Source organism: Physeter macrocephalus, chromosome 12, assembly GCF_002837175.3.
Source record: "Physeter macrocephalus isolate SW-GA chromosome 12, ASM283717v5, whole genome shotgun sequence".
In the NCBI taxonomy this organism is placed as follows: Eukaryota; Metazoa; Chordata; class Mammalia; order Artiodactyla; family Physeteridae; genus Physeter; species Physeter macrocephalus.
In genome coordinates, this window is record NC_041225.1 from 55,433,261 (window position 1) to 55,455,991 (window position 22,731).

The window sequence follows — 22,731 nt, forward strand, 5'->3', positions numbered from 1 at the left end:
TTGAGGATGTGGGGAGGGGGAAGGGTAGGCTGTGACAAAGTGAGAGAGTGGCATGGACATATATACACTACCAAACATAGAATAGATAGCTAGTGGGAAGCAGCCGCATAGCACAGGGAGATCAGCTCCGTGCTTTGTGACCACCTAGAGGGGTGGGAGGAAGGGAGACGCAAGAGGGAAGAGATATGGGAACATGTGTATATGTATAACTGATTCACTTTGTTATAAAGCAGAAACTAACACACCATTGTAAAGCAATTATACTCCAATAAAGATGTTAATAAATAAATAAATAAATAAAGCAGTGTTGCTCAAACTTGGGAAAAAAAAAGTATTTAAAATGGCAAAGAGAAAAACACAGTACTAATTTGCCTACAAATAAAAAGGTCAGCCCCTGAGCAAAACAACAGATAAGGCGAAAAGCTCCAATGCAGTCCAAAGAGCCTTAAAAATTTATTAGGATTTCGGCACTCACTCCAAATGATTATTTATGATTTATGCTAGTTTATCAGTGTTTTGCAGAAGAGAAACTGCTATGTATTTTCTGGAAGGAAATCCTAATGTTAGATTTTTAATAACTACTTATCCCAATATAACTCACATATTCTCCCAAACTCTTCTCAAAAACCATTCTATAAAACATGCACCATTCGTAATCAACAAAATCTGGAAACTACCTAAATCTCCATCAAGAGTAGAATGGAAAACCTGTTGCCTGTTCATACAATGGAATACTGCATAGCAATGAGAATAAGTGAACTAAACTACATGCAACAATATGGATTAATCTCAGAAATGTAATACTGGGATAAAGAAGCTGGACACAAAAGAATACATACTGTATATGATTCCTTTCATAAAAAGGTCCAAAAACAAAGCCTGTTGGAGGTCAAAAGAGTAATGAAGGGTTTGGTGGGGGGAGGCGCGTGGGAGTTAGTGGATACAGGCAGTTGCTTCTGGGTGGTTACATGGCTATGTTCAATTTGTACAAACTCCTCAAGCTGCACACTTACGACCTGAGTACTTTTCTGTATCGCTTCAATAATATATTTTAAAACCTCCTTATCTTTGAAGTACATAATTCTGAATTTAGTTAGTATGCCTGATGTACTGTGGGTTAATTTCTTCTGAACAAACCAGAGAAAATGCTCATGAATGAAATTATTTCTGACAAGTCTAGAAACGCCTTTCAAATAATCCAAGAAATGAGGAGTTGGTTTTGATCTCATTTTAGGATTAAGAAAAATTACATTATACCCTAAGTCTTTGAATGTGGCTGCAAAATTAAATGCATTTTTCCATAGTAAACAAACAAAATTTTATTACCCCAAAGAGCTAAACCTCCTACTTATGAATAAAGGTATTTTTATGTATCTTTTGTGGACGTCAGTAGGTAGGTAGTATCTGACCTGAGGGTTTCCCGAAATACTTCCATAGGAGGGTACCTTTAGGAATAAAGGATCATGTTGGTGATGTTATTTTCCAGGAATGACTTGATGTGGCATTTTGCATACGCCAGACCAGGAGTTTGGAAATTTGGGTCCTACTCCCAGTTATCAATAATTAGTGAAGTGACCAAAGGCAAGTCACTTTTATGGGTCCCAGTTTTGGGGGGTGTGTGTGTGTGTGTCTGTGTGTGTGTGTGTGTGTGTGTGTGTGTGTGTAAAGGCTATACTAGATAATGTTTAAGATCCCTTTGTGTGTGTGTGTGTGTGTGTGTGTGTGTGTGTGTGTGTAAAGGCTATACTAGATAATGTTTAAGATCCCTTTGTGTGTGTGTGTGTGTGTAAAGGCTATACTAGATAATGTTTAAGATCCCTTTTTTCTCTATATGCTGCCACTCTACGAGATAGTATTCCTTGGAAAGGGAGTCTTACATCATCTGTGTTCAATGCATCCACACTAGATTATCCAGCCTGTCCCAAATGCTCAGAAGCTCAGCTGGGCCAGAAAGAGAAATGCATGCAACTTGAGCAGATCAAAAAGTTAGTTTACTTCAAACTTTTATCCTTTGAATATTGATTTATTGAAGGGGCAGTTGGCTCTGGAGAGAAATATCCATTCCTTAACTTCTCCTTGAGGGCATTTCTATTGTCCTCTTTCACAGGAGTGCGACCAATTTACTTCTCATCAATTATGTATGCAGTTATCTGGGTTAACCTGGGATACTCAATTTGTTCCAATGACACTTAGAGGTTGGCAGTCTAAGCAGCAGTCCAGACAGTCCACACCTGCACCTGGGGCTTGGTGCTTATGCTCTCCTCTCTAAGAAATGGGGGCTTACCTGCAATCTCTTTTCAAGGAATTGTTTTCCACCTTCCAAACCATATGAATGTTCATAAGGATAACTCCAGTCTCGAATCAAAAACATTAGTGTCTACAGAAAGGGAAAAAAACTGAAATCATTTCTTATAAAATTTTACCAAAAATTACTACTTTAATAACTGAAGCACCCCTTACTCCCCAGAAACAATCCTTATCAAAAGTCATAGTAACCAAATGGCTTAATACTACTCATAGTTATATCAAGAACCTACATAAGCCAACAATACTCCCAGCTCCTATACCAAGAAACTACCTCGAGAACCTCACTGTGTATAAAGAGTCACCGCAAGCAATAATACGGGATATTTTAAAAAGAAACAAAAGACATATCAGGGTATACAGATCATAATTTTAAGTCAAGATTGTGTAACTAGAAGACCAACTAACCTAATTCTAGACCAATTAGTTCATTTCACAGAATTTTTTTATTCCTATATGCTTAAGTTCCTCAACTCAGCACTACTGACACTTTGGGTCAGATAATTCTTAGTTGTGCACGGCTGTCCTACATTTTGTAGGCTGTTGAACAGCATGTCTGGCCTCTATAAACTAGATGCTAATGGCATGAACTTCCTCCCCAAAACTGTGACAACCAAAAACGTCTCCAGACACTGGCAAATGCCCTCTGGGTGGCAAAATTACCCCAGTTCAGAAAAACTGATATCGGCCAAATAGAGTATATTTCATCATATACACAAAATGACACCATAACCTGACCAAATATTTCATAAAAGTGATCACTTGAGCCAGACAAGACTGAGTCAGAATCAATGTAACCCACTAACAGAATCACCAGTGATGCTATCACTGGTGGACTTCACACACTGATGAGCAAACAGGGTGGAGTCATTCTCACCTACTATAACACAACTAAACAAATAGTACAATGTCTACTTACAAATTACACTTATTTCAAAAAAGAATCTACCTGAAATTAGCTCTGTTTTTTTTTAATCTCTAATGATAAGACTCCACAGAAGCAAGCAGAGCATATGCTTCTCAAATCAAGGTTAATTTCTGACTTAATATTCTGTACCTAGCATTTAAAAGTAATGAAAAAACACATGGGGGAGAGATATAATAAATTCTGAAACTCTTCTATTTGAAACAAAAATAAAGAATAACAGGTCTAACCTCAACTTGTAATATACCACCCCCCCCACACACACACACACACACGCACGCACATGTACAACCAATAACATTTTCTAGTAGTTTATCACATATAAAATAAACTTACATGACTGTCTCAAGTTTTGGAAGTAATATCCAGTTAAGAGAAATGTTATTAACCTCTTTAAGTAAAAGTATTAAGAACCAGTCTATATTCATTTATTCTATTTCCTATCTTGTAAGCTGCTACTCATAAGATGGTGATGACATTACCATAAATTAGTTTCAATTCCACTAGATCTGTTGCTAAAAATGAGTTTCGCATAATGTCCTCATATCTCCAGACATACAAGATAATAGCTTTTCATTGAATAAATTTTTTTTTTAATGATAAAATATTTACCTGAAATGGCTTCTGGTAGATTTCTTCCATTGCAAGTCTGCCGTATTCTGTAAATAACTATTAAATCAAATTATTTAAAATAATGCCCCCGAAGAGGTTGAAAGAAGACATCTGTAAAGCTATTCTATATCAGACGACTAGATGTCAGAGCCTTTAAAATCATTTGAAAGCCAAGCATTTAATTTTTTAAGACTGCGTATACTTTAAAATTTCTTCTAGTTAAGAAGTCGTACATCTGTTTAAAACCATATAATAGTCAATCTTCTTACAATATTACAGGTTCTTGGTGTAAAGTCACAACAAAGTGGGAATTAAATTTTCAATACTTTGGCATACGTTCTTTGAGACATACATACTTGCAAGTGTTGAAGATCATCTTCTTGAATATTTTGAGACAAATTATACACCTGTTAAAACAAATTTTTGTTTTTATTATTGTTTTACTTTGAATACCCAGCTGTGTATAACTTTACTTGTGGAAATGAAGGCTATTTTACACCTGAGCACAAATGAATGACTCAGTCACTATCTTAACCAGTGGTCCGTGAAAAGAATTTTCTTTTTTTCCTAACACTCAGGATAAAACATTAAGGGGGAAGCAGTGGTGGTAAACTATGTAAAAATCATGAATATACGCATATGGGGCCAAGAAGGTAGCAGACATTAAGAAAAAAAAAAAGTATATTACACAGTAAGTTTCTTTAATGTTATAACATGATTTTTTTTTTTAAGTGAAGAGTTTCCCCAACTACCCAACTGTTTTTCTAAGTCAATGAATATGAAGGGCATAGTTCTATTGGTTTGGCCGAAAAGTTCATTCGGGTTTTTCTCTGTAAGATGTTACAGAAAACCCCAACAAACTTTTTGGCCAACCCAATGCAAAGATAAATTCCTCCCTGGAGCATTCATAGTATATAGTTTATGGTTTATTCAGTGGGTGCCTCAACTAACTTGACTCTAATATTATGGTTATCGTTTTACTTAAGCAAACTCAGTCTAAATAACATGAAAATTTTACCAGACTGTGGTAGCTAACACACACACACACACACACACACACACACACACACACACACAGAGGTAGCACTCTTCCACTTTCCAAGGCCCATAGACCAGAGCTGATAACGGAAACTTAAGTACTCTCAAGAAACAGCAATTGGAGAAGATTCACTAGGTCCAATCCTTCTGAGTCAGGTCTTTAAAAGATGACCTAGACCACCAAAGGAGAAAAGTGGGTGTCCATAGTTGTCACCTCTGCTAGGAAATAACTTATATCTAAGAAAACAGGGTTACTCCAAATATAGAACAATTTGTTCTAAAAGCAAATAAGTGATAATCTAACTTAATCACTTGGAGGTCAAGAATATAAACAGCCAGTATAGCCCAGCAAACCTAAAATGATATTCTCAGTTGACTAATTCCAAACAGGCTCTTAAAAAGTAATTAATGATGAGGTGATTAAACTCTAGATTTAAACTTAAAAACTGAAAGCATAACCAACCTATTCTCACCCTTATGGGTCTTAGCTTTTAGGAAATAGGACCAGATCCTTCCATTGTCAGGGCCAGGTTGTAAACAGCAAACAGAAAAGAAGATTTGTTTATTGTAGATCATTCGTATTTAGCATACTGTGTTGTACTTAATAGATGCTCAGTAATTATTCTTTGAAAGAATAAATGACAAAGGGATCAATTTGTCATTGATCTATCAGCCAGATAACTTATGTAAGGAAGGAGAGAAATCTAGCCTCAAGAATCAGGAAAGAAGCAATAATAAAAACTAATTTTAGGGACTTCCCTGGTGGTCCAGTGGTTAAGACTCTGCACTCCTGGGACTTCCCTGGTGGCGCAGTGGTTAAGAATCCTCCTGCCAACGCAGGGGACACAGGTTCGAGCCCTGGTCCGGGAAGATCCCACATGCCACGGAGCAACTAAGCCTGTGCGCCACAACTACTGAGCCTGCACTCTAGAGCCCGTGCTCTGCAACAAGAGAAGCCACCACAATGAGAAGCCCGCGCACCACAACGAAGAATAGCCCCCACTCGCCGCAACTAGAGAAAAGCCCACGCACAGCAACACAGCCATAAATAAATAAATAAATAGATAGATAAACAAATTTATTTATTTATTTATTTATTTATTTATTTAAAAAAAGACTCCGCGCTTCCAATGCATGCGGGCACAGGTTCGGATCCCTGGTTGGGGAACTTAGATCCCATATGCCGCACGGTGTGGCCTTAAAAAAGAAAAAAAAAATTAATCTTCTTGATTATTTAGTTTACAAACCACTTTCTTATGCATTATCTCATTTGGATCTCATTTCTGACTGCACACAAAACCACATGTGAGATAGGCAAGATGGGCAAAATCTTTGTTTTACAATAAGAAAGTGGCTGAATAGCTTTATGTGGTTGTCCAAAACCAGTTCTCTTGCTGTCATAAAGTTGAATAAACAAGAGAACACCATGGTATAAGTTTTAGGACAGAGAACTTATAATTTAATGCAAGCCACAGAGACAGTTAATCTGAAGGGCTATAATGTGATAATATAAACACAAAGATGTGGCTTCTGCTTGCCTCAAGAAATGGCAGTTGTGCTGCCCCACAAGATCAGAGAAAAAGAGGTAGGACAAACTGAAAAAAAGACTCTGAGGGTCCCTGATAACATCACTTAGTTTGTAGTGACAGATATTCCCATCCCTATGATAAAAAGAAGCCACTTCGCTTTTATCTCATAATAATTCCAAAACTTGTTTCCACTCTGACAGCTAGATACTTCGAATTGAGGAAGAGAGGAAATGGGAACTTTAATAGAAACTGGTCATACATTCCAGATATTAATGGAAAGCACAAAAATTCCAAGACATTGTGATGGTATCACCTATAATCTACCATCCATAAGAAATATTTCTTATCTCAGGAGAAGCACATACTTTTTAAAATATTTGCAAATATACATCTTGATAAATCAACAGCTGGACCTAACCACCATACTTCAATAATTCATTTTTCAGCCAGAGAAGTATCAACCACAGATGAGCTCAGGAAACAGAAAGTAAAGAAATAAAAAATGACCTGTGGTGGTTTAATTAAGTGCAATTAGTCTAAATTATACAGAAAAGAGATGGCCTAGCTTGAAGAGACTAGAACTTGATAGAACACCAAACATAAGTAGGGTACAGCATAAGTGAAAAAACAGAAAGGATTTTACCCCTTTCTAAATGAAACAGGTGCTTTTAGTCCTTAGTTTATTATATAAACATCATTAAGGTTTCCTAAATACAAGTTAATTATTATGCCTCTACCTCCATTAGTTCAAATAATCATGTACTAGTTGTCATACATATCAAGTAGAAAACTAAATTTAATTACTTGGTTTTGTTGTTTGTTTGGTTGGTTTAGCCAAAAAATAAAGAAACACTATATTTTACTGTGTATGACTGAATTCAATTGAATTCAATATCAACTGAATATCCTTGAATTCAATTAAGGATAACATGCAATAATATATATTCCTTTAAAAAGAAAAAAGCATAGATGATATGATGAAATACCAAAGGGATTGGCTACTGGTTCACTGCTTCCCTGGTAAGCACTAAAAGTATGAAATTTCACATTGTAAGCCAGAACAGCAAGCATAGCAATGTAAATGACCAATACTAAATGTAAATAGTTTCTCTAATTTTAATCCTTTTTTTCCTTCAATCAAAAGGCATTTTGAGGAAGAGCAAAGGTATTAGGATTATCTGACCTGACCATACCACAGCATCTCTGTATCTCACCTGGACAGAGCTAGTCATAGTGCTCAGAGCAAACACTGTTGCACAATCTTTGATAGTTGACTGGCTATCAAAGGCACCCTGGGTATCCATTAGCAGCACAGCCACCTAGGAATTTAAAAGTTTAAAATACTAAGTAAAAAATTCACCAATACTGACTATAAAAGTCAAATATAAAATGGTTAATATCAAAATCAGTAATTAAGTCAAGAAAAGTCCTCTAAGTATCTCACACATTTTGATAATAATCCACATATGTTAAAAGTTATCAGATATTAATAGTTCTTGTTGTTTTGCTCAAGAAAGAATATGGAAGAAAAAAATACTAAAAAACTATGAAGAGAAACTCACTTTTGTTCCATTCGGTCTGTCGATCACAAACACTTCATTCCAGACTTGTATGCCTGTTGTTTCTCTTTCACAACCACCTCGCCATGTAAAGCCAGTCAATGGTTCATTGTTTCCACCAATCCAACTTTGAGAATCCTGTTAAAGTCAAGCATAAACAGAAAATAAAACACACAAAAATAAGAACTCAAAAGGAATATAAGAAATCACCCACTCTTCACAACATTGTAAATCAACTACACTTCAGTAAAAATTAAAAAAAAAAAAAAGAAAGAAAAAAAGAAATCATCCACTCATTTTACATATGAGGAAGGTACATCCAGGGAGATAAAATATACTGTAACATTACACAAGTAGTTACAAAAACAGTCCCAAATCCCATCTAGGGTGTTTTGACTAAGAGAGATGTGGTCTTCCTCCAAACCTGAAACTTCTTGAATAGCTCACATTTTCATACTCTAGGCTTCCAGATAAGTGGGGTCACACCCATTTCCCCCATTTTGGAAAGATTTCCTATGTTTAAAAATCATAAAAAATAGATACTAGCTATTTCGATACCTCCTTGTACAAAACTAAGTTCCAGACAGAATGGCTGTCAAAACAGCGTTGCTCTCTTAGAATAGCTTATACTAAAATGTTTTCACACTGCCTTAATTTTCTCTTTAAAAAATATCAACTTTAAAAATAACCACGAGACTTGTTTGAAACCTGATTCAAACAATCCAGCTATAAAACTCTTTTTTGAAACCAAAAGGGAAGTCTGAATCCAGACTGGGTATTATATTAGACGGTGTTAAGCTGGGGTAAAGGTGATTGCTTGGTGTGACAATGGTTTTGTGGTTGTATTAATAATAATAATAAAGTCCTTAACTGTTAAATATTCAAGTATTTATGGTGAAAGAATATGCCTAGAATTTGCTTTAAAATATTTCAGCAAAAAAAAAAGAATAAAAGGGCAGAGAGAAAAACAGATGAAACAAGACCAGCAAAATGTTGACAGGTATACTGGGGTTCATTATACTCTACTATTTTTGGGTATATTTAAATTTTTCCATAATAAAATGTTTTAATGTACGTCACAGGGCTAGACTGTTATAATTAAATATTATAAAATTATATAAAAGTTACTATACCATAAGGTAATTTATCTAGAAAATTAAATCTGGAATATAATAAATGAGTTAACTTTTGACATATATTAAGAGCCCTAGGGACTTCCCTGGTGGCACAGTGGTTAAGAATCTGCCTGCCAATGCAAAGGACATGGGTTTGAGCCCTGGTCTGGGAAGATCACACATGCCGCGGAGCAACTAAGCCTGTGTACCACAACTACTGAGCCTGTGCTCTAGAGCCAGCGAGCCGCAACTTCTGAAGGCTGCACGCCTAGAGCCCGTGCTCCGCAACAAGAGAAGCCACCGCAACGAGAAGCCCGTGCACCACATCGAAGAGTAGCCCCTGCTCGCCACAACTAGAGAAAGCCCGTGCGCAGCAACAAAGACCCAACACAGCCAAAAATAAATAAATAAAATAAATAAATTTTTTTTAAAAAGAGCCCTATACTTTAAGTATACTTAAAGTCCATATAGCCTTTTCTCAAAGTACCTCCCCCACAGGAAAAATTCCTTTGTTTCAGAAATACTTCTAATAAGCTTTACTATATAGTCCAAAACAGAGATCAAAGTTCAAATTAGGGGTGGAAAAAAGATGGGTATGGTAGGCTCAATGAGGGATGAAGCAATTTATGAAAACGAGATACAAGGTGGGGAAAAAAAGTGTTGTCCAGACCATCACTATCTAATGTGAAGATCCGTCTTAAACGTCAAACCAGCTATAATTATTATTATCCCACAAAACTCCCATCCCCAGTAGGTTACCAATCCTATTAACTACAAAATTCTCTTGGATTCTCTTCTTCACTTTCAGTATCTGCAACTTTTGACCCTCATCCCTCTGTTGGTCACAAGGCTGCCTGCCACATGCCACAATTCTATTCACATTATATACTATGGACTTGTGCTTCAGGAGGCACCCTTACAGGGATTATGGTCTTGGCCCTGGGCTATACTTTAGATGCCCCAAATAGCCTGGAACCTCCCTGTCATACTCTCCAACCCATCCTTCCCATAGCCACTTAATTTTCTCAACAAGAAATGTAATCTTGCCATTGTCCTACTAAAAAGTCATCTGTGGCTCCCCATTTATTTACAGGACCATCTAGAGACCTGTTGCATACAATCCACCTTTAACTTACTTTTTCTATCTCTGCTCCTGATAGTACTCATAAGTTCCCCCAACACACACACACACACACACACACACACCCCTCTTCCAGTTTCTACCACTCCAAAAAGGTCACTATTCCCAAATACATATGTTGTTTAGCATCTCTATACCTTTGTTCCACCTGCTGTCTGCCTAGACTGAGCCAGCTGTCAAGAAACTCTGACTTTTGTGGACTCTTAAAGCATATTACCGACACTGCAGGTGGTTATCTTTAAATAGCTTTGCACTGCAGTTCTTGTGTGAATACTGAGAGCACGGGCTGTAAACTCCATTTTTGTTTACAAAACTATTCCTACCAATGTGCCTTGCCCTATTCTAGGCGCTCACATGTGGCATCTCATTCCCCAACAATGTCAAAGTGGTATTTAATGAACTGATTTTTTTTTTTTTTTTTTTTTTCTGCTGCGGCCTCTCCCGTTGCGGAGCACAGGCTCCGGACGCGCAGGCCCAGCGGCCACGGCTCACGGGCCCAGCCGCTCCGCGGCATGCGGGATCCTCCCAGACCGGGACGCGAACCCGGTTCCCCTGCATCGGCAGGCGGACGCGCAACCACTGCGCCACGAGGGAAGCCCCTGAACTGATTATTTTTAAAAGGTCCAACCTACACAAGTAACTTAAAAGAATCTACCCTATTAGAGAAATCTGTTTTTATTCTACATCTTGTTTCCCTATCTCTCCTATGAGAATGTAAGTTCCATAAAGAGAGAAAGTTTTGTCTTTTTTTTCTCTCAAAACATAGACTAGTACTCCCAGAAGAGAGACTAGTGCCTGGCTTGCAGTAGGCACTCAAAATATTTGCTCAATAAATAAATACATTAAAAATTTTAATTATTAAGCTTCAATGTGTTCCCTTTTGAGCATGTGTAAGAGATACCTAAGAAATATGATCCTTTTAGGAACTTCCCTGGTGGCGCAGTGGTTGGGAATCCACCTGCCAATGCAGGGGACACGGGTTCAAGCCCTGGTCCGGGAAGATCCCACATGCCTCAGAGCAACTAAGCCCGTGCACCACAACTAGCCCGTGTGCAGCAACAAAGACCCAATGCAGCCATACATACATACATAAATATGTTTACTAAAAAAAAGGAAATATGATCCTTTTAATTATTCCTAGAAACAATTACATGAACAAGAGAGTAAAAATAAATTTTAGAAAGTATAGATGACTGATATCATAGGCTAAGATGTTTGTTAACCTTACCCTCTCCAAAGAAACTTTAAAAAGAACTGGTGTCTCATTTAAAACCTCTATTGACTATGTATCATCTCTTCTTAGTTTACCCTGTAATGGAAATGTTTACTAAACTGATTAGTCAATAAAAGGACGAAAGAAAAGGTAAGTCAGAGAACCTAGCTAATTAAAACCACTGTTTTGATATTTCAAAACATGAAATTAAGAAGTCTTGCTATTTCTCTAATATATTGAATACTGATAAATTTAATATATTCATATGTACTCATTCAACAAATATTTATTGAACCCCTACCATGTGCCAGCCACTGTTTTAGGTTCTAGGGATACAGTAGTGAAAAAAGAACAAACATTCCTGCCCTCAAGGAGCATTCTAATGAATTCTAGAAGCAGCCTTGCTGATAACAGATACTATTTGCTGTTATAAGTTAGTAAAAGCAAACTTAAGAACTTGAAAAACAGTAATCTGATACCATTTACTACTGTAGGGACAAAAAAGGCCTTAAAACTCGAAATTTCTAAAATGATTTTAATCCTCCAGTAAAATAAAAAAATCTTATTGAATAAATCTCAGTTGCAAAAGGCAATATGAAAACACCTGAACTTTAAATGTAGTCAAATATAGTGAATAAACATAAACCCTTGCCAAGAAGACTTACCAGTGTAATATAGTTATCAACAATAAAGAACCCGGGCTTCCCTGGTGGCATAGTGGTTAAGAATCCACCTGCCAATGCAGGGGACACAGGTTCAAGCCCTGGTCCAGGAAGATTCCACATGCCACGGAGCAACTAAGCCCATGAGCCACAACTACTGAACCCGCGTGCTGCAACTACTGAAGCCTGAATGCCTAGAGCCCATGCTCCGCAACAAGGGAAGCCACCGCAATGAGAAGCCTGCACACTGCAACGAAGAGTAGTCCCCACTCGCTGCAACTAGAGAAAGCCCACTTGCATCAACGAAGACAACGAAGACCCAACACAGCCAAAAATAAAATAAATTTTTAAAAAATTTATACAAAAACAATAAAGAACCCCTACCTACTCTAAATAATAAGAAACAAATTCTTATTTCACCATAGGAAAGATAACATTCTCTAGCAACAAAGTGAAACAATAGCTGGTAAACTTGAAACACAGACTTGGTGGTCCAACCAGGTCTATATGTATCAGACCATACACCCTGTTCCCAGTCTTACTGACTCCAACAAATGGGCAGGCCAGAAGAATAAAGGCCCATTCAAAAGCCATAGTAACTCATCACAGTGAGGAGGAAAAGGGACAAAAAGGATGAAATTAAAGACCCAAGTAACTGTACAATAAAAGAGCAGATCCTTCCTAGTTATGAAGTATTCCCTGTAAAAACATAACAGATGGGACTTCCCTGGTGGTGCAATGGTTAAGAATCTGCCTGCCAACGCAGGGGACACAGGTTTGAGTCCTGGTCGGGGAAGATCCCACATGCCGCGGAGCAACTAAGCCCGTGTGCCACAACTACTGAGCCTGCGCTCTAGAGTCCACGAGCCACAGCTAGTGAAGGCTGTGTGCCTAGAGCCTGTGCTCCGCTACAAGAGAAGCCACCGCGATGAGAAGTCCGCGCACCGCAACGAAGAGTAGCCCCCACTCGACACAACTAGAGAAAGCCCGCACGCAGCAACAAAGACCCAACACAGCCAAAAATAAAATAAATAAAATAAATAAATTAAAAAAACATAACAGATGAAAATCTTAATCTGTATAAAACTAGTACCTAATTCTGGAGACAGGTTATTAACATTAAACACACCAATCAGTGGATAGAATGAGTTAATATAAACATTCTGACCATCAAACATAATTTACAGTTTTCATTTGAATATGTAAGAATACTGTACAAGTCCTGGAACAAATTAAGCAACATTAGACTCTTAAAACAGTTTTAAAACTCTGTAACATCTTAACCACCCCCATGTCCAACTCCTCCCTTTTGGGGCTGGACAAACAGATGACATTATGACTGACCCAAGGCACTAGCTCAAACAAGGACAACTATATCAACTTAGGTACACACCAAAGAAGTTTAAATAACCTTTTTTTTAAGGTTCTGGTTAAAAGGTGACCTTGACCTGGAAGACATTATGCTAAGTAAAATAAGCCAGATACAAAATAACAAAATTGTATGATTCTACTTATATGAGGTACCTAGAGTAGTCAAACTCATACGGAAAGTAGAAAAGTGGTTATCAGGGGCTGGAGGAAGGGGAGGAATGAGGAGTTTAATGTGTACAGAGTTTCAGTTTGGGAAGGAAAAAGTTCTGGAGATGCACTGGTGATGATGATTGTACAATAATATGAATATACTTAATTCCACTAAACTGTACACTTAAAAATGATTAAAATGGTAAATTTTGTTATGTAATTTTTAACCACAGTTTTTTGTAAGTGTACTTGAGTACTACTAGAACAGAAAGGCGAAACACCTCTAGTTATTAAATTAAGGTTTGGCATGGAGATTTGACTTCACAGTCTTCCACTGGACTTCCAGCCTCAGTGCTCCCATATATAAAGCTAATGTAAAAAGCACACCAGCCTCACAACAAGAAAAAAGCTCAATACGAAAATCAACAAACTTTCTTTCTTAGATCAGAGAATTGAGGTCACAGGGCAAATTGCACACCAAAATCTGAGAGACAGGCAAATACAAAGAATCACAAGCTGAGGTCAGTTACCAAGGAGCAGAAGCTGCTGGAGCAACTGGAAGAAACACTTAAATGGTAATTTGGACAAACTGCTGGAAGTTAAGAGTAGACTAGCTGGAGACCTAAGACCTCTCGTGGAGGTTCAGGCTTCATAGGCCCCCACTTTCTTGGGTTTTACCTCAAGGAGCTCCCTGAGGTTTTTTTTTTTTTTTTTTTTTTGGCCGTGCCGCACAGCATGCAGGATCTTAGTTCCCTGACCAGGGATTGAACCTGGGCCACAGCGGTGAAAGCACTGAGTCCTAACCACTGGACTGCCAGGGAATTCCCTGCAACCATTTTTAAATACACTCAGGAAAGTAAGCACTGGTAGCAGTCCCCATTAACAAAGGCCTGCCCTCCAAGACAAATTACCTTATCAGAGCTTTATCTAAGCCTGGAAAGGGCAATTCATCAACTCCAGCCCCCTCTATCCTTCCTGTCTCAAGTAAGGGGAGAAAAAAAATTGTTAAGGCTAAGAAACACTTCTGAAGGTCACAGCCCAGGGACTCAGGCCCACTTACAAAACTGAGATTTAATCGTAAAATGATATAGCTTTCCTCTCCCACACCTTATCACCACATCAACCAGGCTCCACTATGATGACAGTGGATTACAACTGAGAGAGCTGCAAGACACATTCTATTTAAGGAGTTCTTAGAGAAACCCAAGGATAATGGCGGAGGGGGAGAAAACTGAAGTCTCTGGGACCTAAAGCAGCAGAAAACATTAAACACATCTCTGACCTAGAGCTAGACTAACATAACACCGCACACTAAAAACTTAACTGTCAGTTCGTATTTTCTGATATTTCATGCCTGACCTTCAACAGAAAAATTACAAGCCATGCCAAAAGGTAAGGAAAAACAGACTGACGAGACAAAGCAACAACCAGAACCAAACTCAGATATGATGCAGATTTTGAAATATGAGATAGTAAATTTAAAATAACTAGGATTAATATCTTAAGGGCTCTATTGAGAAAAGTAGAAAATGTGCAAAAATAAGGAATGTAAGCAGAGAGATGGAAACTCAAAGAATTAAAAGAAAATGCTAGATATAAAAAACATTGTAATAGAAATAAAGAATGCCTTTAATATACTTATCCACAGACTAGACACAGCCAAGGAAAGAAGCAGTGAACATGAATATATATCAATAGAAACTTCCCAAACTGAAATGCATAGACAAAAAAGGATAAGAATAACAGAACAGACCACTCAAGGACTGTGGGACAATTGCAAAAGGTGTAATATAGGTGTAATGGAAATACCAGAAGGAGAAGGAAGAAAAGCGTAAAAGAAACATCAGAAGTAATAATGGCTGAGAATTTTCTAAAATTAATGACAGATACTAAAAAACAGATCCAAGAAAGTCAGAGAACACCAAATAGGATAAATACCAAAAGATCTATACCAGGCATATCGCAGTCTAACTGCAAAATAACAAAGACAAAAAGGAAATCCTGAAAGAAAACAGAGACAAAAAACACTTTACCTGTAGAGGAACAAGGAAGGATAAGAATCACTTTGGACTTCTCACACACAAACAGGAAGAGAATGGAGTGAAATATTTCAAGTGCTGAAAGAAAAAAGCCACCAACCTAGAATTCTGTATCCAGCAAAGTTATCCTACAAAAGTGAAGGAGAAATACTCTTCCTTAGACAAAAACTGAGGGAGATTGTCACCAGTACACCTGCCTTGAAAGAAATGTTAAAAGTTCTTCCAAGGGAAAGAAAATAATATAGGTCAGAAACTCAGACATATATATAAAAGAATGTCAAAGAAAGACAAGAAAGTAAGTAAATCTTTTACTCTTCTTTCTCTTAATTCATCTAATAGACAACTATGTGTATGAAGTGCTAATAGCAACAATGCATTGGGTGATTGTGGTACATAACAGAGGAAATTAACAACATCATAAGGCATAGGAGGGAGGCATTGGGAATACTCTGTCATAATGTACCTGCTCTACCCATGAAGCGGTATAGTAATATTCTAAAGCAGACTTAGACTAGTTGTAAATGTATATTGCAAACTCCAGGCAACCAGTTTTTTTTTAAGGTTTAAAGAAGTATAATAGATATACTAAGAAAGAACAGAATGTGAAATCATATAAAATAGTCAATTAAAGCTAGAGAAGGCAGAAAAAAATAAAAAAGAACAAACAAGTACAACAAATAGAAAATTACAAACATAAGAAATAACAATCCAATCCTATCAAAAATCACTTTAGATGTGCATGATTGAAATAAACCAATTAAATGACAGAAACTGTCACTGTGGATTAAAAAAAAAAGACCCAAATATTTGTTGTCCACAAAAAACCCAGTTTAAACATAAAGAAAAGGAATGCAGGAAGATATACCATACTGACACTAATCAAACAAAAGCTAGAGTAGCTATGCTAATTTCCGACCAAGCTGACTTAAGGACAAGGAAATTATCAGGATAAAGAATGGTATTGGGCTTCCCTGGTGGCGCAGTGGTTGAGAGTCTGCCTGCCGATGCAGGGGACATGGGTTCGTGACCCGGTCTGGGAAGATCCCACATGCCGCAGAGCGGCTGGGCCCGTGAGCCATGGCCGCTGAGCCTGAGCGTCCGGAGCCTGTGCTCCGCAACGGGAGAGGCCACAACAGTGAGAGGCCCACGTACCGCTAAAAAAAAAAAAAAAAAAAAAAAAAAAAAGAGTGGTATTACATAATAATAAAGGGGTCAATTCTCCAGAAAAACTTAACAGTTATCTTTAATGTGTATGCACTTAACAACAAAGCATCAAAATACGTGAGGCAAGAACTGAACTGCAAGAAGAAACAAGACAAATCCACTATTATACTTGGAGACTTCAACACCCCTCAATCAGTAATCGACAGACCCAGAAGATAGAATATCAGTAAGGATACAGTTGAACTGAACAGCACCAACAATCAAGTGGATCTAATTGACATTATATTGGGTTGGCCAAAAGGTTCATTTGGTTTTTTCCATAAGATGGTTCTAGTAGTGCTTAGTTGTCTTTAACTTCATTCGAAACAATTTTGTTAGATTGTATTGTGACAGCTGTCATACCAGCATGCCTTTTAAAAAAAAACTAATCAAAGTTGGTTAATTTTTATGTAGCCATTTTAATACTGAAGATGGAAGAAAAAAAGCCACATTTTTGGCATATTATGCTTTATTATTTCAAGCAACATAAAAATGCAACTGAAACGCAAAAAAAGATTTGTGCAGTGTATGGAGAAGGTGCTGTGACTGATCCGACGCGTCAAAAGTGGTTTGCGAAGTTCCGTGCTGGAGATTTCTCTCTGGACGATGCTCCATGTTCGGGTAGACCAGCTGAAGTTGACAGTGATCAAATCGAGACATTAACTGAGAACCATCAACGTTATACCATGTGGGAGATAGCCAACATACTCAAAATATCCAAATCAAGCAATGAAAATCATTTGCACCACCTTAGTTATGTTCATCTCTTTGATGTTTAGGTTCCACATAAGTTAAGCAAAAAAAACCTTCTTGACCATATTTCTGACATGATTCTCTACTTAAACATGAGGGAAATGTTCCGTTTTTAAAACAAATTGTGACAGGTGATGAAAAGTGGATACTGTACAATAATGTGGAACAGACGAGATTGTGGGGCAAGCGAAATGAACCACCACCAACCACACCAAACATCATTCTTCATCCAAAGAAGGTGATGTTGGGTATATGGTGGGATTGGAAGGGAGTCCTCTATTATGAGATCCTTCTGGAAAACCAAACGAAAATTCCAAAAAGTACTGCTCCCAATTAGACCAAATGAAAGCAGCACTCGACGAAAAGCATCCGGAATTAGTCAACAGAAAATGCATACTTTTCCATCAGGATAACACAAGACCGCATGTTTCTTTGATGACCAGGCAAGAACTGTTACAGCTTGGCTGGGAGGTTCTGATTCATCCGCCGTATTCACCAGACATTGCACCTTCGGATTCCCATTTATTTTGGTCTTTACAAAATTCTCTTAATGGAAAAAATTTCAATTCCCTGGAAGACTGTAAAAGGCACCTGAAACAGTTCTTTGCTCAAAAAGATAAAAAGTTTTGGGTGGATGGAATTGTGAAGTTGCCAGAAAAATGGCAGAAGGTAGTGGAACAAAAAGGGGAATACGTACGTTGTTCAAAAAAGTTCTTGGTGAAAATGAAAAATGTGTCTTTTGTTTTTACTTAAAAACCAAAGGAACTTTTTGGCCAACCCAATAGAATCCTTCATCCAACAACAACAGAATACACATTCCTCTCAAACTCATACAGAACATTCCCCAAAATAGGACATACACTGGGCCTTAAAACACACCTTAAAATAAATTTTAAAGAACAGATCATACAAAGTATGCTCTCAGACCACAACTGAATTAAACTAGAAACCAGTAATAGAAACGTAGCTGGAAAACCCCATAATACTTGGAGTTTACACAACACACTTCTAAGTAACACATGGGTCAAAAAAGTCTCAACAGAAATTTTAAAATATTTTGAACTAAATGAAAATGAAAATACAACCCATGAAAATATGTAAAATGCAGTGAAAGCAACAGTTAGAGGAGAATTTATAGCATTGGGTGCATATATTAGGAAAAAAGATCTAAAATCAATCATCTAAACTTCCACCTTAGGAAACTAGAAGAGTAATATAACCTAAAGAAGCAGAATAAAAATGCAGCAGACACCAATAAAGCTGAACACAAGAAAACAGGATAACAACACAACAGGGAAAAAAAAATTAATGGAACCAAAGCTGGTCCTTCGAAAAGATCAATAAAATTGATTTGACAGAGAAAAGACAAATAATAATATCAGAAATCAAAGAGGAGTCAAAACTACTAATTTCATGGACATTAGAAAGATAGTAAAAGAATATTAAGAACAATTCTATGCCCACAATTTTGATAACTTATTTGAAATGGACCAATTATTTGAAAGACACAACCTACCAAACCCACACGAGAAAAAAATAGATCATCTGAATAGACGGGTATCTACTAAAGAAATTTAATCAATAATTAATAACTTTCAAAAAAGAATGAACCGAATTCAGACAGTTTCACTGGTAAGTTCTACCAAACACTTAAGGAAGAAATGGTATCAGTTCTCTCTAAGCTCTTCAAGGAAATAGAAGCAGAGGGAACAATTCCTAACTCATTCTATGAGGCCAGTGTTATCTTAATACCAAAACCAAATAGAGGGCCTCCCTGGTGGCGCAGTGGTTGAGAATCTGTCTGCTAATGCAGGGGACACGGGTTCGAGCCCTGGTCTGGGAGGATCCCACATGCCGCAGAGCAACTGGGCCCGTGAGCCACAACTACTGAGCCTGCGTGTTTGGAGTCTGTGCTCCGCAACAGGAGAGGCCGCGATAGTGAGAGGCACGCACACTGTGATGAGGAGTGGCCCCCGCTTGCCACAACTAGGAAAAGCCCTCGCACAGAAACGAAGACCCAACACAGCCAAAAATAAAAAAATTTAATAAAAACAAAAAACAAATAGAGACATAACAAGAAAGGAAAACTAAAGATCAATATATCTCATGAACATAGATATAAAAATACTCAACAAAATATTAGCAAATTGAATCCAACATTGTATAAAAAGAATTATACACCACAACTAACTATTCCAGGGACACAAGGCTAACTCAACATTCAAAAAATTAATAATGTGATTCATCACATCAACAGGCTAACGAAAAATCATATGATCACATCAATAGATGCAGAAAAAGCATTTGACAAAATCCAACATCCATTCATGATTAAGAAAACAAAAACCCTCTCAGCATGCTAGAAACAGAGAACTTCCTGAACTTGATTTAAAAACATATACAAAAATATTCTACCGCTAACAACATACATAGTGTGAAAACCTAGATGCTTCTCCCTAAAGATTAGGAAAGAGATAAAGATATTTGCTCTTATCACTTTGTACTCAACATTGTACTGGAGACTCTAGCCAGGACAATTAGCTAAGAAAGAGAGAGATAAGAGGTACTCAGATTGGAAAGGAAAAAGGAAAACTGTATTTACAGGTGACATGATCTTATATATAGAAAACATTAAAAAGTCCACTAAAAAACTATTGGAACTGGGAATTCCCTGGGGTGCAGTGGTTAAGAATCCGCCTGCCAATGCAGGGGACACAGGTTTGAGCCCTGGTCGAGGACGATCCCACATGCCACGAAGCAACTAAGCCCGCGCCTAGAGCCCGTGCTCCACAACAAGAGAAGCCACCGCAATGAGAAACCTGCGCACTGCAACAAAGAGTAGCCGCTGCTCGAGGCAACTAGAGAAAGCCCGTGCACAGCAACGAAGACAAAATGCAGCCAAAAATAAATAAATAAATAAACTTAAATGAATAAATAAATAAAATTGTCCACTTAAAATGATTTTAAAAAAACTATTGGAATGAATAAATGAGTTGAACAAGGTTGTAGGATACAAGATCAATATAAAACAATCAATTGTATTTCTGTAAACTTGCAATGAACAATCTGAAAATGAAATTAAGAAAATTCTGTTTCTAACATCAACAAAAAATGAATAAATTTAACAAAAGAAGTGTAAAACATACTCTGCAAACTACAAAACATTTTTGGAAGAAATTAAAGAAGATCCACATAAATGGAAAAACATCCCATGTTCAAAGATTGAAATGTTTAATATTAAGATGGCAACACTACCCAAACTGACCTTTTAGATTCAATCCAATCACCAACAGAATCCCAGCTAACCTCCCATAGAAAGTGACAGACTTAAGTCCAAAAATCATATGGAATTGCAAGGGACCTAGAACAGACCATCTTGAAAAAACAACAAAATAAGAAAACTCATTTCCTGTTTTGAAAACTTACTACAAAGCAAAGGTAATCAAGACAGTCTCGTACTGGCATGAGAACAGACATATAGACCAATGCAACAGAACTGAGAGTTCAGAAATAAAGCCACATGTCTATGGCCAACTAGTTGTCAACAAGGGTGCCAAGACCATTCAATGGGGAAAGAACAGCCTTCCCAACAAATGGTGCTGGGACAACTGGATAGGCACATACAAAAAAAATGAAGCTGAACCCTTACCTCATACCATTATCATTCAGTATTATATATTAATGTATTATATATAATTAATGAATATGTTATATTAACATATTCATAGAATTATAGCATTATTAATAAGCCAAAAGGTGGAAACAACCCAAATGCCCACTAACGATGAATGGATAAATAAAATGTAATATATGTATACAATAGAATATTATTCAGTCTTGGGCTTCCTGGTGGCACAGTGGTTAAGAATCCGCCTGCCAATGCAGGGGACACAGGTTCGAGCCCTGGTCCGGGAAGATCCCACATGCCACAGAACAACTAAGCCCGTGCACCACAACTACTGAGTCTGCGCTCTAGAGCCCATGAGCCACAACTACTGAGCCCATGTGCCACAACTACTGAAGCCCACGTGCCTAGAGCCCGTGCTCCACAAGAGGAGCCACTGCAATGAGAAGTCCATGCACCACAACAAAGAGTAGCCCCCGCTCGCTACAACTAGAGAAAGCCCGCACACAGCAATGAAAACCCAACGCTGCCAAAAATAAATAAATTAAATTAATAAATTTATTTTAAAAATAAATAAATAACCAATTAATTCCAACATGACATGAAGGAATTTTATTCTAGAAAAACTTTTAATTCACTTCTCAAGTTTACAAAAGACTGATTTCTTTCCTTCCATATTTCAAGCAAAAACAACCTATTTTCATAATACAAGTAGCAGCTTAAAAAAAAAAATGTGTAGGAAGCTATTTACTTTGCAAGAAAATGAGACCTAAAAATCAGAATTTCCCCTGTAATTTGGAAATGTTTGGTAACAATCTCAGAATATTCTTGGTTTTAAGAACTTAGCTACTGAAGTTTTTGTTTTTATCCAACAGAAAAGAGCTCACATTCAGCTTTGTTATGATTCCTTTACTAACAAATCAAAATTAAAACACATATCTATTTCTAAATCATGAAGTAAAATATTTACATTTGGCTCCTTTAGTGAACTGCTTTACATAAACTGACTCAGGTCAATACCGAAGACATACGAAATCAGTACAGTAGGTCCTCCGGATGTGAAACCCACAGATACAGTGGGTTGACTGTACTACGCCATTTTATAAAAGGAACCTGGACATCCAGGGGTTTTGGCATCCACTGGAGGTCTTGGAATCAATACCCCCCCCCAATCCCGCCCCCACTCTGGGATACCTAGGGACGACTGTATAAAGCCACTGTTCATCTCCTACCTTCTTCAACTACCATCCCATCTTTGCAAGCATATAGGTTAATGAAATATTCCAAAACTATCCCACTGTTTTTTCTCCTTTACTTTCATCTCCTAGGAAAAGCATGACCCACCACTAAGTCAGTATAAGTAGAAGCCTGTTATTCCTCCAAATCAAACACTGTTTAATGTGATTTTCAATTGACAGAATAAGATTATTTACATCAGGAATCCTATATGGAAACCTTATGAATGAAAATTAATAAAGACATTTAACTCAGA

At 37.4% G+C, this 22,731-nt stretch overlaps 1 protein-coding gene across 3 annotated transcripts in view; it reads right to left on the reverse strand.

Moving 5' to 3' along the window:
- ATL2 (atlastin GTPase 2) overlaps positions 1–22,731 on the reverse strand; it is a 65,930-nt gene that overhangs the window by 9,519 nt on the left and 33,680 nt on the right. For all 3 annotated transcript variants that reach the window (XM_007102857.2, XM_007102858.4, XM_024118838.3), the window contains exons 3-7: positions 7,971–8,105; positions 7,623–7,727; positions 4,198–4,248; positions 3,842–3,898; positions 2,285–2,377 (exon numbers count right to left, since the gene is read on the reverse strand). In XM_007102857.2, the coding sequence (XP_007102919.2) occupies positions 2,285–2,377; positions 3,842–3,898; positions 4,198–4,248; positions 7,623–7,727; positions 7,971–8,105 (441 nt within the window). The remainder of the gene's footprint in view (positions 1–2,284; positions 2,378–3,841; positions 3,899–4,197; positions 4,249–7,622; positions 7,728–7,970; positions 8,106–22,731) is intronic.